This window comes from Fukomys damarensis, unplaced genomic scaffold (assembly GCF_012274545.1).
Source record: "Fukomys damarensis isolate Sample0158 unplaced genomic scaffold, DMR_v1.0_HiC HiC_scaffold_28, whole genome shotgun sequence".
Lineage (NCBI taxonomy): Eukaryota > Metazoa > Chordata > Mammalia > Rodentia > Bathyergidae > Fukomys > Fukomys damarensis.
The window spans coordinates 46770940-46787843 of NW_022900940.1; the positions used below are offsets into that span (position 1 = coordinate 46770940).

At 45.3% G+C, this 16904-nt stretch overlaps 1 protein-coding gene across 1 annotated transcript in view; it reads left to right on the top strand.

Moving 5' to 3' along the window:
* The window catches only part of Synpr (synaptoporin), a 129260-nt gene extending 112729 nt beyond the window's left edge, over positions 1 to 16531 (top strand). Inside the window, exons 4-5 of the mRNA XM_010606578.2 lie at positions 11603 to 11794; positions 14855 to 16531. Coding sequence (XP_010604880.1) covers positions 11603 to 11794; positions 14855 to 15112 — 450 coding nt within the window. The 3' untranslated portion in view covers positions 15113 to 16531. The remainder of the gene's footprint in view (positions 1 to 11602; positions 11795 to 14854) is intronic.
* The last annotated feature ends 373 nt before the right edge of the window (positions 16532 to 16904 follow it).

The following is a 16904-nucleotide window of genomic DNA, read 5'->3' on the forward strand; positions in this document are numbered from 1 at the left end:
AAGAGACAAGAACAGAAGGGAGAACTGGTGGTAAAAATAATAATAGCACCTATCAGTTTTCAGATGCTGCACTGTGTGTGATGTTTTCCCAACAGCATTACACAGTCCTTTCTAATTCTTGCAGTAACCCTCCAAGATGAGCTATGAATTCTCTGCCACTCCACTGGGGAAATAAAAACCTAGGCTCAAGGGCAAATAAAATGCCAAAGGTCTGCAGCTTAGCAGGAGCCCAGCCAGGACTCAAGCCCCAGCCTGTCTTCTGCTCTCCTTCCAGCGGGGTAAAGGCCTCTGTGAAGCCAGATGTCATCTTGTTGAGGAAGGGCTCCTAATTTGTAATTCAAATGCAGTATTATCCCTCACTTTCACTTAGCATGAAGAGTGGGGGAGTGGCGAAGGAGTATTCTGCAGTCAGACTGGATCTAAGCTGAGGATGGAAAAGCGCAGGGTAATTTCCTCCTCCTCAGTGTTTGAGAAGTTCTTCGTCTTAACCATCTGTTGCAGCCTGACAGATGGGTTGATAGATGACAGAATAATGGGTCTTCAATTCTAGAAAGGCATAAGGAATGCTTGAAAAATAGCAACTCTTTTCATGAACCTGTATGTTAATGCCACTTGCTCATTTGAAAAAACAGTAGAAGTTGGTGGGAGGGAAGTGTGAGGTAGTCACGCCTGTCCCTAAATGGAAAGTTCCTTGTGATCTAAGGTCAGATACAGCAGAAGACACCCAGTCCCAAATCTCGGCAGCATTCTGAATCTAGTCGCTCAAAAGGGTATGTAGGGCAGATACAGTTTTTTAAATAACCATTTTTAAAATTTTTTTCATTCTTGGGCCCCCGCATTAAATTCTTTGTACACAGGCAGCTGGAATTGTGAGTTTCTTTATCTTTGAGGTAATTTAGAAAACATGCAGATTTTTGAGGCCCAGGTGTTTGCACCAAATGTTAAAATCTCATTCCTTTTGCTTATAGTCAGTGGACGTAGAGGAGAAATCACTACCAACAGGCATCTGGCCAGCACTGGGGCCGGTGGTTGGGACCATGATCCTGTGCTCAGATTTCCCTGGCTCTTGAAAGATCCTCACAAGCTACACACATACACACACATGCACACACACGCGCATGCACTTAGATGTCTACAGAAAACCAGTGGCTCGGCTCTTAAAAATGAGTTGACACAGTTTGGCCATATTTATTTCATCTCGATACAGTGATTTTCAAAAGAATGTCAGAATACAGATTGAAAAAAATCATTCGTGCAGAATTCATGCCAACTGTCACTGACCATGACCAGATCGAGAGAGGTCACATGGTCTTCATGTCCTTGTCCCTACAACCATTTAGATAAGGTCTAGCGCTCAATGTTTTCATTTGATTGTCCTTACAATAACCCGATGAGGGACGCCTGCTTAATCCATGTGGCAGATGAGATCACTGAGGCCCGGAGGTAACCAGGCCACCAGTATCCCCCGAAGCTTACCCCACTTCTCCGGGGGAGGAGGGGATTCGCTAAGCCAGCCTGTCAAGGGCCTGAAGTTCTCCAGGCCTCCCACTCATGGTGTCCCCCTGTCCTGGCTCAGGGTCGAGTTGACCTCGCTCCTGGAGGGGTGCAGACTTCCGACCTCAGCACACTTTGGCAACTGAGCAATGCAGCGGCCCACAGATCACTTCCTCTCTCCACCCTGCCTGACTCGCTATAAAGGGGGTTGGGGAGGCCTGCGTGTTGCTGTGAGATTAAGTAAGCAGTGCAGTCTGGTGCATACTCTCTGCTCTATGAATGATCGCATAAGTGTTGATATCGACACTCAATTTTTGTTATGAGCCAAGAAAGGCGCAGACCTCTAAAAGCAACAGAGTGCTTCTATAGTAGATTTTTAAAAGCAGATTCTGGAGCCAAATTCCCTGGGTCCAATTCCTAGCCCTGCATTTGTAACTCACCCCATCTGTAAAATGGGGGTAATAGAGTACCTATCAGCACAGGGCTGTTGGGGAGGTTAAATAAATATATGTAAAGCACAAGTAAGGGTTCTCTAAGCTTTAGCAGCTTTCATCACCACTGCCGCCACGATCACCATGACAACCACCAGCGCCAGCACCTTCATCATTGTCTGCTTGAAGGAGTCACAATCAACTCCTCAGAAATTGTTTTCCTCTCAAATTAAAATTCTAACAACAGTTGAGTAGAATGGAAAGTGCATTCGAGCTACAATGATACTGGACAATGACAGCCTGGTTTTTCTGTTCCTCGTGACTTGTGTGGGTCTCTGCCTGAGCTCACGAGAAGGCCACCCACCCCCTGGCTGTACCCCTGCTGGGGGACAGATGTGCCTGCAGCTCTTGGGGATTAGGAAGAAGAACCACGGAGCAGAAACAGTGGGGACTGGCAATCATCGAAGAAACAGTGGGAAGTTTCCTCCTGTCCAAAGCCTCACGGAGTGGCCGCTGTCACTGAGGGCTATCTGGCTGTGCGCTCCTCTCCCCTGATAATGGTGGCCAAACGTGGGGGCTTGGCCTCCCCACCGGCCTGGACCTGCGGAGCCGGAGCCCTCATTCTGAGTCTGGGGGGACTTCAGCGACTTCACGCAGCGGTCACCGCAGAACCTCGCTGGGTGGTGCAGCAGGGTACCCGGCCAATGACTGCACCTGGCCGCACCTGCCTCCACCAGAGCCCCAGCGGTGGACCGAGAACACCTGCTGCGATGCTGCCCCCCAGCCTCACACTGGAAGCGCGGGTGCAGAGAATCGGGGGCGCCCGCTGCACCGGCTTGGCCATCGGCACTTTCCCAGCCCGGGGTCAGTGCGAGTCGGCCTTTGTTGGTCGAGAGGCTGACTTGAAAAATAAACCAGTGATCAGGGCCGGGGATTTAGCTCAGCGGTTCGGTGGCCTGCCTTGCAAGCGCAAAGACCCGAGTTCAATCCCCGGTACAAAAAAAAAACAGCGTGATCGGCTGCGTGGGCAGTGTCTTCAGCCCCGCGCGGCCATCCCAGGGTTCCTCTCCGGCTGCCAGCGAGCTCCGGACCATGGGGCCTGGGGTCTGCGGGATTTGCCCACACCCGTGTCAGGAAGAGGGAGTCTGGCTCCCTGGGCCCGAACACCCCAAAGCTGGTATAAACAGCTGAGTGCACTCTGGAAACTGGGTCTCAGTTTTCTGAGCCGTAATAAGGAAAATACCTGCCGCATAGAGTTGTCCTCTCGGAAAAATAGGGTTGTGCAGCGTCTAGCACTGGACGTGTGAGAGCTTCTCAGCAGCAGCCGCTGAGCCTTCTGATCCCCTTTCCTCTCTGCCTCCTCCTCTCCCTCTTCCTCGCTCTCTTGCCTCTTCATCCTCCTCATACCCCGCCCCGTTCCTTTCTCCTTCTGCGTCCCTTTTCCTGCTTCCCTTCTGCCTTTTCTTCCCCATCCTGGGAGTTGCCTTTTATTGTGTGAATGTGTAATATAGTAATATGATTAATTGCACTCATTTCTTTTTGTTTTTCGGGGTTTTTTGTATGGGGATTGAACTTGAGACCTTGCGCTTGTGAGACATGCAGTGGCACCACTGAGCTAAATCCCTGGCCCTCTGTTTGCCCTTTTAAAAACGTGCCATGTCTACTATAAAACTTAAACTGCACTCATGGACCGGGTGTGGTGGTGCACACCTGTAATCCCAGCACTCAGGAGGCAGAGGCAGGAGGATCGCCATGAGTTCGAGGCCAGCCTGAGCTATATAGCAAGACCCTGTCTCAAAAAAAACAAAACTGCACTCATGGTTTCCACCTGCATCAGGTAGAAGCCAGCATCAGATTTCCAAGAGAGCATCTCAGCACTCCACACTGGGTTGGTCAGTGCCACTCAGTCCTTCCCGTCTCCCTTCCTATTCCTGTCACCCAGCCACCGGGCATCTACTGTTGTTTAAATTAAATCATCTTCTTAAGCTCGCGTAAAATTTATTTTAATAAAACCCTGTACCATCACTGGCTGGAGAAATCCAGTAGGCGAAGACAAAAGGTATGCCCGAGACAGACATGGGAACAATCAATGGAAAACAAACAGTGCTGGGTTCACACAGGCACCATTGCTTGTCTGAAGGTTCTGCTCTTGGGTCCAGTTATCTCTGGTTTAAAAAGACAGACGCTGGGGATTTAGCTCAGTGGTTCCAGCACATGCCTCACAAGGACCCGAGTTCAATCAAAATAAATAAATAAATAAAATAAAAAGAGATTAGCACTTGCTAAATAGATGCTACAGACAGATTTGCACTCAGCTGAGACTTTCTCCTGTACTACTCAGTCTGAAAGACCACCATAAAGAGAACGTTTTCCTTCCTTTGCAGCTCAGTGTTATTGATAAGCCAAACTTCATGAAACCTGGACATAACGAGAAACCATTCACAAAACGGACTCTCAAGTCCTGGATTCAAATCTGTTACTTGTGACAACATGAGAACCTCACTTAATATCCTGCATCTGGCTTGCTCTTCTGTACACCAAACAGTGTAATTATCTTCATGCGCTCAACATCTGTTGTAAAAACCTCATGGTCTTTAGCTATAGCTTTTGTTTTATTTTGTTTTGTTTGTTTGTTTGTTTTGAGACAGAGTCTCACTGTGTAGTTGAGACTGACCTGGAACTCACTATGTAGCCCAGGCTGGTCTCGAACTCACAGGGATCTTCCTGCCTCAGCTATAGCATTTTTTAAACTGTCGGGATCCCTGGATGTCATTATATGAGTATGTGTCAGTGGCAGTGTTGTGGCTGCCTCGTTGTCCTGAATTGACTTAAATTGTTTCCCTTTCATGGTCATTTCTGTTTGGGGAAAGAGACGGAAGGAAGGTGCCTGAGGACAGAGCGCAATGCTTTTACCAGTTGCCTTCTCACTGGCTGGCACTCGGCAGCAACTTTTCCCTGTTTTGTCCACACCTCATAAAGATGCTCATGACAGAGGATTTCCTGATCTGCCTCAGAAAGTGGCCAGAGTGCGGGATGAGTGTGCTGCAAGCATGAGGGAGTTGAGAGGCAATTAACAACACCTGTCTTTTACTGCAATACATTTTTAACCTAAATGCTCACTTATATTTCAGTTGAACCTCATACTTCCAATGAAACAATGAAACAAACCTGTACACTGACAGGACTGAAAGTTGTCCTGTCCAGTCACGGCCTGGTTCTTCTCTCCTCCGAGGCAGCCCCCGGCCTCTGCCCCCCACTGGGTGGCCACCCTGATGGTTTCTGTGTCCCCTGCTGTACTGTATCACGCTGGGGTCCCAGAGGCAGAATTAGAAGGTGAATCCGCTTGCACTGAACACTCAGGACTGCGGTTTGCAGGCTCTTAGCCTAAGCAAAGCCAGGCAAAGCAAGCAATAAAGTCACTGTGATGAAATATTGGTGATATTAGCTGAGAGGCAGAAACGCAATGACTGATAAGTTTACTGGTGTCAGCTGGAGCTGAGGAGCCATGGAGAGGAGCTAACCTTGCTCTGAAGTAATTCCGGTTTCTGTCCCTAAAGAGGACTCCCTCTTGACATGCCCCAGACTGGCCCAGGACCAAAGGCCTTATGTATTAATATGCATTCTAGCACAAAAAGAAGTTTGCTAGCAGCAATTTAGGAGGGCAACAAAACACTCAAAAGCCCCAAATGGAATCAAACCACCCAGTGCATACGAAGCCAGGCTGTTCTCTGCCTAAGAACCTTTTTTGTGGTTCCTTGAACAGACTCTAAACATACTTTGCAACACATCCAGCTTTCTGACAAGGTTCTCTGGGTACCGGAAGCTCACAGTACACTTACAAACCATGTAAGAACCATGTCTAATCAATCTCTTAACCCTCTTAACTGCAGTTTCTCGGGGTTAATAATGCCCCCCTTGACTACTTGGTTTTATAGGGACCACTAGATCCCACAGGAGGAAAGGTTTGGAATGGTAGGCTTCTCCCTCCATGAAGATAAAGACACAGCAAAGCTAGCAGACGACACCTTCAGACGACATAGGCACTGCGAAATCCCACAGTAAATGCTGCAGGTTCACGTTCCCCGCACGCGCTGTCTCTGTCAAATAGACGAGCAGCAGCATCTGTGAACAGCTGCATTGTTGCCTGCACCCCCAGAAGGAAGTCACTCCCAGGTTTGAGCCATTACCTCTCCTGCCACAGAAAATGGTCGTAGGCATTAAAAGCATTAACTACAACGCTATTCCTTATTTACTTTAACTTCAAGCATTCTAATTAGGCTGTGCTGGTAATTTCCATTAATACCCTTCTAACACCTGTTAATTTCTCAGTTTAACAAAGATCCCAGATTCCAAAGCCTTGGGCAAACATTGCTAGCTAGAATTTAAAGTATTTCACTTTCAGTATACCATATTTATGTTTGCAGCTTTCTTCTATGTATGGGGAGCTATATTGATTTAACATTTAACATATGTTTAATTTCTTTCTAATTTTGCATAATTTGCTTTAAGTGAAATATTAAATATTAGCATAGGATAAAGTCAAAAATTTCAGGTAGTACTAAACTGAAACTTAGAGAAGACCAAGTATAGTAATTATTCACATAAAATACACCCAAGAGCAGATTTTCCTCCACATTTTGAGAAATCTCACGGTATGCTACAGTAGAAAAGCCAGCTGTTAATTATAAATATTTATCCTGACAGTCCTCAGTGCCCCCATAAGTAAAAGCAAGTAAATACAAGAGCCTAACTTGAGGTTAATCATGCCGGCAGGGGCTTGGCAGGAGCCCTGCCTCATGGGAAGGACTCAGAAAACAGCAGAGGTCCTTTTGGGGCAGTATCTGCTCTCCTCTGACCCGAGAGGGGAGTGCAGGGCTCAGATCTGTGGGCTCCCCACCTCCCACATCCCAGATGGGCCGGGCCAGTGGAAGAGCTGGGCAGGAAACTGGACAGTGAGAGGAAAACAGGGTCCAATAGTGGCTCCACGTCTCACTCTGCGGGAGCCCCAGTCTCAAGTTTGTTTTGGGAGCAGAAGTTCAAAAAATGTCGTTACTATCTTATTCACCTAGACCGTCTTCACACTTCCCTTACAAAAAGCCCAGCTGGAGCCTACTTTTTGAAACTTGTGTAAATTCTCTCAATTCTGCTATTTGTTATTTAATTATAAGTCCTGATGCTGCTACCAGGACAGATAGCTCCATCGGAAGCTTCTGTCTGCGAGAGCCACTGATATATCAATGTCTTGAGCATGCTGCTATATTTTATTCTAAGATCTGTTTAAAAAATAGACAAGCTTATATAAACAAGGTAAAAGTTCTCTCTGATTCTACCATAGCCACTTCATACATTCTTACCCTATGTTATATGCACAGAGACACATTTTTCACAAAATCTGAGCCATTTTATACATTCATTAATGTATTAATGCATTCGACAAATGTTGATGATGACTTCTCTGCCAGGACCAAGCAATGAGCAAGGTAGACAACCCCTGCCCATGTGAATCTGACGTGTCACTGGGGGACATAGGGAAGCAAGCAAACAGTTTGCAATTGTGAAAAGTGTTGGGCAAAGGAAAGGGAGAGAAGCTGGGTATGGCGGTGCATGCCTGTAATCCCAGTACTCAGGAGGCTGAGGCAGGAGGACCACAAGTTCAAAGCCAACCTGGACTACACAGTGAGTTCAAGATCAGCCTGGACTACATAGTGAGACCCTGTCAAAAAAAGGAAAGAGAGCGAGAGAAAGAAAGGTAGATGAGGTTTGCATCTAGGAGGGATAATCATTGGTGAAGAACCATTAAACCGCAGTCATGAGGCTGTGACGGCCCAGGAGGGGATTCTGCATGGAGGGTGGGAGTGAGTACAAGGCCTTCCCATGCCAGGCAGGAACAGGCCTGCTGTGGTTGCACAGACTGCTGCCCTGACATTTCCCCTTAGTCTGTCAGGAACTTTTCCTCTTAGGCTCACTCATGCAAGACATGTTTCCTAGGACCTGCTATGTGTCATTTCTGACAAAATTCCCCTCGAGATGCTTACATTTTAGCTCAGAGAGACAGAGACAAGTAAAACGTGAGTAAATATATCAGCAGTAAAGGGAAAACTGAAACAACCCATTTATGCAAAGATTGCAATTCTTTCAATTTTTTTGCATGAAATTCATGTATGGTACCTAGAAAAATTTAAGGAATAAGAATTTGAAGGGAAAAAAATGTCATTACGCTCCATTATAATGGGTGTTCCAAAAATGAAACCCTAGGCATGTAAGGATTAAAACTAAAGCCCAGAGAGAATTTATTTGGGGCTGCTGGTTCTGGTTGTCAGGAAGGCACCCGCATGCCATGCAGGGTGAACAGACTCTGAGGAAGAGGGGCCAGCGGAGCGGTGGGGTGGGGGTCCCAGGTCCTTGTGGGCTCGCACAATAGCGGGGAGGCCGGGCAGGCTGGAGGCGGAGCAGCCCGGCCCTTGGTGAGCCCGCGGGCAGAGGATGTCGGTGCAGCCTTGAATAGAACCGCTCCCCTGTGCTGGAGCAGACCAGCCGCAGTAAGTCACGCTCTGCAGCACGACTGCTCACGGAGGTATGACTTCCATGTTGCCAGACACATACCCAGTTTCCAACTTTTCAATTATCTTCGAACGCCTTGTTCCAAATCTCCCTTCCCCTCTGTAGGAAGAGCGATCGCAGGGCTGCGCGCTCCCAGTGCAACGGGCTGTGGTGTTGGTGATGGCGTCCCCAGGTCGGTGATCATTCGGGCTTCTTTCGCTGCTCGCTCTTTCCTAGGATGGTGACGCTCATTTATTTATTGTACCTTTTTGGTCTTTACCACCATGCTATGAGAAAGATACTGTTGCTATCCCCATTTACTGAGAGGCAAATGGAGGCTCCGAGAGGCTGCTAGCAAATCCCCTGAGCACACAAGGCCGCTCAGTGTAAAGTCGAGGATGCAACCCAAATTCCGGCCTATGACAGAGTCCGAGCTGAGCCCCCTGGAAGAGAAAATTCACAGTTCCTCTTCACAAGATAGTACTCAGAGACAAAAGGCAGGTCAGCTTCCGAAACACCATATGTGCTCCAATGATGCAGATCCTTGGCCAAAATCATGAAGTTTCATCACTGTTTTTCTTTATAAATCAAGTAGGCCTTCACATCCAGCCCTGGAAAAACTTTAGGAAGAGGCCAGTGGCTGGCACAGCATCCAGGCTCCTGCACCTACTGACTTGTGACCTCTGCCAAGCCATTGAACCCTTTGTGCAGCTGTTCCCCAGGTGGTACAATGAGAGCAGGACTGGCATCTACCTCACTGTGCTGCTGTCAGGATTAAATGAACTAGTACCTGTGAACTAGGAATTAGATGGCGTATAGTAAGTGCTCAATAAACAGGTATTACAAGTATTTGAAAAATAAATCTAAAAGGTTAGCATGATTTTCTCCAACTTCCATTTAAAGGTCTTGACTCCATCCTATTCTTATCTCACCATCCTACTGACCTCTTAAAAAGTCTCCTTCTGATAATATGACCACCACTGCCCAAAGTTGGGTTATATATTAATTATGAGCCCCAGCAAATACATGATAGCAGATTCAGGAAGTTTTGTTTTGCACGTTTCTGTGTTCCGTAAGACTTCGCTCAAGACTTTTCACATGACTCAAAACTTAACATTTGAGCTGGTCATGGTAGCATGTGCTTGTAATCCTAGCACTTTGGGAGGCTGAGGCAGAATAGTTGCAAGTTTAAGTCCAGTCTGAGCAACTTAGAACTTCGAGAGACCTTGTCTCAAAATAAAAATAAAAAGGGATAGGGATATAGCTCAGTTGGAAGGCCCTGGGTTTACTCTACAGTATCACAAATAAACAAAAACACCACTTGCAGGTGTGAATGAATTAGTGAGAAAAAGTGCCAGGCTGTACATGAACAAAGAGTTGTAATTTGATAGTCACTGCACCTTATTTGTCACCATTCTTTTAATTTTTCATCCAAACCCAGACCTTGGAGTTTTTTTTTTTAATTTCAGAAGTTCTTATTAATGTTAAAACATAGCATTTATTTGCTTATTTATGTCTAATTCAGTTCACAAATGTCTTAAGATGGCTTACAAAGGTCATAAAACTAAAGATGAAACTGATTTGAAAAATGAGGAGAGAAGGGTGGGTACAGAAGGCAAAGTAAAGAAAAAGATCGAAATACCCATGGCCTAAAAACCCTGTAGCAGATCACAAGTGGCCTGAAATGTTTGAAATGTTCCGGAGTCGACATGAAAAGGCAAACCAGTGAGGGATGGAATTCACAGCAGCCACCGGGTGAGCCAATCGCTGGGAAGACTCGGTCATGCTGACAGGAGACCCTGCAGACCCGCACCACAAGGGGCTCACCAGGCACCTCCAGCACCTGTGCAGGATGGCTGCCCGTGCAGACCCTGGGTCTGGGCTACAGCCACTCGGACGTGCCTCGAGGGGAGGACAACCAGCGCACCAGGTGCGTCCCGTCCCAGGGAGGAGAGAAACACAGCCAAGCTTTCTACGTGGAGGATTTGTTATTTAGAGTAAAAGAGCAGCCTGTTTCTGTTGATGTATGAAATGTACAATTTCCCTTTCCAGGTGTGTTTTTATTATTTTGGGTAAGTGACACATGACAGCTTTACAAAATATAAACACTATAAACCTGAAAAACGTCCCTTCTCTTTTAGACTGTGGTCTGCTGAGGTCTTCCACACTGACTCCCTTGTCACTCTCTGAGCCAGGAGAAAGGACAGAGAAGTGGCCCCTTCAGACCTCTGCAGAGGTTGCTCTAAAGCAGTCCCTCCTTCCCTTGCATCAGAGAGATCTTATGTGATGAGAACAGACAGTTCTTTGCACTACACAGGGGTCAGGTGGTGTTCAGGGCTGTGCTGTGGTCCTGGCTCTGCCTTTGTGTTGCTTTATACCTCTTGGGGCCTCTGGTTTCCTCGTCTCCTCATCTTAAAATGGGAAATTTTAATTTACAAACCATTATGTAAACTTCTGCCTTTAGAACTAGGCCAATCCAAATTGCAGAATACTCTCTTACATTAATGTGGCAAGGATAACTATACATAAAGCTTTCTAACCATAGTAGACACAAAACATTGCAGCTGTTACTGTCTTCTTCTCGATACAGCTCCAGGCATAAAATAGATAATGCATAAGTGCATTAAACTAACAGGCAGTGCACGCAGGAATATTGCCACCTAGGAGCCTTTGACAGTTGGCAGTCTCTCTCAGTATTTGAAATCATAGCATGGTGGTTAAGAGCTTAGACAAGTAGTCAGGATGTCGTTGCTAATTATCTGTGAAGTCTCAGACAAGCTGGATCCCATTGTGAGTCTACCTTACCATCTAAAATAAGATGACAGCAGTAACTTTATTATAGAAATTTTGTAGGAACTGTTAGATGAGGATTTTAAAGTCTTGTCATTATCCCCAGAACACGGTAAACATTTGACAAATATTATTATTATTATTATTATTATTATTATTATTATTATTAATCTTACGTAATTCTGTATCACAAAACTTGTATTTGCTCTCAACGTGCTGCTCCCAGTCTGAATGCTACGGGATCATGGAACTTCTCAAAAGGCAAGCCCAGTCTTCATATGAGCTAATGGATCTGTGCCTACAACTCACACCTATTTTCCTTTCTTGTTTTGTCCTTGTTTCTGCAGGACTTCATTGTAACTGTGGTTTTCTCCTTCTTGTGGCTCGTGGGTTCATCTGCTTGGGCGAAGGGGCTATCTGATGTCAAAGTTGCAACAGACCCTAAAGAAGTCTTGTTATTAATGTCAGCTTGCAAGCAGCCAGCTAACAAGTGCATGGCGGTCCACAGCCCTATCATGTCCAGCTTAAACACCTCTGTGGTGAGTACGCTACCTCCCGTCTCTGCCAGTCAGTAAGCAAGAAAAATATCTCTAAAGCCATCATGTTAATGTCTGCTTCCAGAACTAGGCCAATCAAAAATGGTGATATTTCACTCTGGGAACAAGATGGTCATTTGGCCTTCAAGGTTTTTATTGTCAGAATCCATAAACATCAACGCCTCTGATTATGCCATTATTAATAAAAACCCAGCATGTATGAGCATCTGCTACTTAGATGACAGTTGAGATAAAACTGTAATCCAGAAGCACATGTGAAATCTGAAGGTTAAACTATAATAAAGGAGTATTTGATGGTGTAGAAGTTTCCTGGGAGGAAAATATTTAAGCCAAACATAGTTAGAATATGCCCATTTGATGGAAGAAAAATATGCACTTAGTAAAGTGCAAAAAGAGACACATGGCATAAAAAAGTGTTTATAATAGTCATGATTATTTTTTTATTTTCATAATCCTGGTTTAGTTGCTTCAAAGCTTCCCTCGTCACTTCTTCATTACTGGGACACAATACCTGGTACCCGCACGTTAAAGGAGGACAGGTTTATTTTAGCTCCCAGTTTATAGAGGTTTCAGTCTACAGTCGGCTGGCTCCAGAGCAAGGTGGCATTGCAGAGGAGAAACGGTCCATGGCAGGGCAGGCAGGAGGCAATGAGACTCCCTTTCCCTTTTATCCCATCCAGGCTCCAAGCCTCCCACACTCAGGGTAGGCCTTCCCATTTTCCACACCCAGAATTATGCGACGCACCCAGAACTGTGCTACATCAATCAGGAGGCTAATTTAGTTATCACAGACACTTAATCTGTCCATCTCTGAGAATGTAAGGAGACATCTAGATACAAGCCATAATAACAGCTTTTTAAAAGATGCACTATATTAGTTGAACAAAGTCAGATATTGTCTTCAAGTGTATGGTCCTTACAGGAAGAGGGAAAATCTGACAGTTAACAAAGATGCTAGACTGCATTCTTAATTTATTTAAGGATAAGAATTTGTTATTCCAAAGAAAGAAGCTGTGTCTGAAAAAGACATGAGCTATTATGGCAGCAAAACACAGCATTTATCAAAGAATAAGAGTATCAGCAACATTCTTTAGCAAACCCTAAAAGTAATTATCTTTGCTTCAAGGTTAGCCTGCCTTTCTAGAGTTTTCTGAAATACAATCCGGAAAGGCACTTACAACAGGAAAGGTGATGGCCCTCAGCTCCTGATGATGCAACTGTAACCCTACGTGTTAAAATCTCACGTTATTTTTATTTATTGTCAGTCACACCCACAGATGACTCCTCCGAGGTGAACATTAACATATGTAGTATTGCTCCTTTGGTTTGTTTACAGACAGTAATAATGAAAGTGGTTGAAAGTTATATCTCAAAATCTGAGTAAAGATAAAATTGCCTAAAGTGTTTATAGTTTAATAATCTATCTCCCAACAAATTTTGACATCTTGCCTGGTCGTTTTAATTCTACTTTTGGTGTCTTTAATAACTTTTAGACTACATGATAGGAATTAAGAATGCAAAACGATGTGATATGTCTCCTAAAATCGAAGAGAGGAATGGACTGAAGTCTAATGACGGGATGTGTATTGAAGGTTGGCCCTAGTGGTGTCCTAGTTATGTGTCTAGGTCATCTGCAAAGGGTGTTCTGGTTCCTCTAGCAGAAAAGTCAATCCAGGCTGACTATAGTAAAAGAGCCCTCCTGTCCTTTAAATCTGTTCTTTAGATCCCGCCTCTGTGCCAGTGTTTGCATGCATCCAAATATTTCTAACCTCATCAGAGAAAAAACAGCCTTTGGAAGATGTCAAGTTGCTCTTAAACTGAGGAGACCTGAAGAAACAAGAAAGGGCAGAATCTAGAGCAGAACCACGGCTCTTGATGTCAGATACCAAAGAAAGGCTCTTGGTGTTGCTATTTAGGAAAGTTTCCCCAAGCTGCATGTCTCTGCTCCAGCCATTGACTGAAACTTGGCTCTGCAAACGAAATCAGATGTAGATTATCATCATCAGGGGAAATGTAACAATTGTTCTAAAATCACAAACATGTTAGCCTTCAAGTCATATTGAGCTACTATATGCAAAAACCGAAAATAACTGGAAAAATACTGGAAATGTGCGTTCATTCCCGGGGTAGAATCCAGAGCTGGGACCCGAAGGACAGCAGGAAACTGGATAGTTCTATCCTCCTCCTCTTGTCTCTGCCTCTTCTGTACCCCCGTCCCCCCTGATTTTTTTGAGACAGGGTCTTACTAGGTTGCCCACAATCAAACCCATGACCCTCTTGCCTCTGCCTCCCAAACAGCTGGGATCAAGGCACAAACCACTGTGCCCAGCTCACACCCAGCTCTCGAGAGAACATTTCATACTTCTCTCAAGCCACATTCCGTCCTCATTCTGGCTTCAGCACGCACTGTGAATGTGAGCAGCACCAAGGGTGTGACTGTGGAGAACCCATCTTCATGGTGTGCTCGTGCGTGAGCTTACCTGCCTACTGCTCATCCCATGGTTCACTCCATGTTTTTCTAAATCAACTCGTTTTCCACTCCCCTATATCGTTACAGTAGATGGGTAAATGGTATCTCCAACCATAAACAAAAGGTAACCTTACAAATCAATGTATAATTATCAAAATTAAAATACTTAACCCTATGCCACCCTGAGATAATCTTACACACTTTCGCGGTGTGCCTGAACTGGGAGGTAGCAGGACCTGGGTAAGGACTCAGGCTACCAGCTCAGGCAGCACCGAGCAGGAGCCCCAGCCCCATTACTCAGCAAAGCACAGGACCTTGAGCCCGATTTGTTTCACGTCTCTAATACAAGCCTGATGACGGCACTGTGCTGTCAGGAATCAATACACATAAAGCTCTCGGCATTGCACCTGACTTGTGGTGGGTATTCGGCCAAGGCCAGTGTCCTAGTTAAAGCGGTGGTGTGGAGTAGACGATGCTGAGTACCTGTTCCACTGGAAAGGCCTTGCTGAATCCAAGTTTTCTCTAGGATCTCTGTCTGCTCTAGCAACTCCTTTGCTCCCTTTCTCCTGCAGGTGTTTGGATTCTTGAACTTTATTCTCTGGGCTGGAAACATATGGTTTGTTTTCAAGGAGACCGGCTGGCATTCCTCGGGACAGAGGTATCTTTCGGACCCCATGGAAAAGCACTCCAGCAGCTACAACCAAGGCGGGTACAACCAAGACAGCTATGGGGCGGGCGGAGGGTACAGCCAGCAGGCGAGCATGGGGCCATCCTCCGAGGAGTTCGGCCAGCCAGCCAGCGGCCCTACTTCCTTCACCAATCAAATTTAACAGGGTGGCATTTGCATTTTCCAGGAGCTAGCCTCACCACCTGCCATCTCAGGGGCAGAAGTTTTTAAGAGTTTGAATCAATTATTAATGCAGAGTGTTGAATGTAAATCGGAGATCTGTAGTCCTCATTAAGGCAGACAGGCCTGGGTCGTAATGAATGGAACTTAGGCGGGAGATGGCAAGGGGGACCTGTTACTCACCACAGACGGCTCAGTGGAGAGCACCTTGTTACGTACACACACTCGATGGTCGTTTTGTATGTATGTTGAGACAGTAGAAGTATCTGTAGCTTCAAGTCCCTGGTGTGTTATATGCATAAGGTAAATTAAATAGTATTGAGTTTTCCTGTGCATTTTGATGCAGAAGACGTTTTAATGATTCTAGACAACAACTTGGTGTATCATGGCATGCGTGTATTTTTGTTTTTTAGTTCTAAGCCCTGTAGGACTGCAAGTCTATTTGTTTCAGGCTGTTACTTTGTGTTTTTTTAACTTGATGATCAGTGCTCATACAATTTAGTGCATGCATAAGCATTTTCTCACACAATAAACATTAGAGTTGTATTTATGAGGATTTTCCAGTTTGCACCATGAATTTGTTAAACAGACATTTAAAGAAAAATATTCACTACTTTGTATACTTTTCAGATTTGTCTCTCTGGCTTTACCCAAGTCCTGGATGCATTGTAACTAAACTTTGGGGATTTTCCTTATTAGTAGACAGCCAATGCTGTGTATGGTAACTGCCCAGTATTTATTCTGTTTACTTAGCTAAATATTTACATTCCTGTAACTTTCTGTGGTGTTTTGTGGTTATGTCCTGTGGACCATAAATAATACAGCCCAATAATTGTCCGTACTCAGAGTGCTGTTTTTTCTTAGACTACCTGAGATGCAGATGTCAGGTGCTGCTGTGCTAAAATGTTTATCTACATGGGATATTCTGCAGGCATCCACGGCCAGCCAGACATTTAAATCATATTTATTTGTAGAGTTAGTATGTTCCTAGATCCAGTTATTAAAAATTCTCCAGTCACAGCTCAACAGAGTTACTAATTCTGAGTGTAACCCATAAATTGAAAGTGGTTTCCATGGGCCACTGTGTATTCTAAAGAAACTTCTCATAAAACAGTCCCCAGAATGCATTCATTATCAAGAAAATGCCAATCTTTGCCATTCCGTTTTAACTCCATTAAAACACCAGAGTCCCCCAGGAAGAGCAAGCTGAGCATCTGCATTCCAGATGAAGTCACTCTCAGCGTACCAGCCCACAGTGTGATCTGTGATTTGGAAGCATTTTAGCAGAAAACAGCCTTGTGTCCTAGATGAGATGTGTACCAGCTCCTTGATCTGCTGGGTAAATCTGTATTGTGATGTTCATTTGAATTTAATAAAGTGATTGCTTACAATGCTGGCTGAGCAATGAAGAACTATGACAAGGAAACCTGTGTGGCTCTGCCAATGAGAACAAATCCACACGCAACATCTCCACTAGCCACTGCTCTCTCTCTGCACTTGCTTTCTGAGCCTAAGATGGTTCGTGCTGTCATTTCCCCACATCAGGGCTGGGGATGTAGCTCAGTGGTGCCGCCGCCTGCCTCGCAAGCACAAGGTCCTGAGTTTGATCCCCGGTACCAAAAACGAAATTCACTTCCCCATGTCATCATGGGTCATTTCCCCACGGAGAGACCTGCAGTGCCCCGAACAAGGGGCCAGTCACTGGGAGACAGTGTGAGCGAGACCATGGGAACCTTCCTTTAGGAGACAGACATTAAAATGACCACACCCCATGT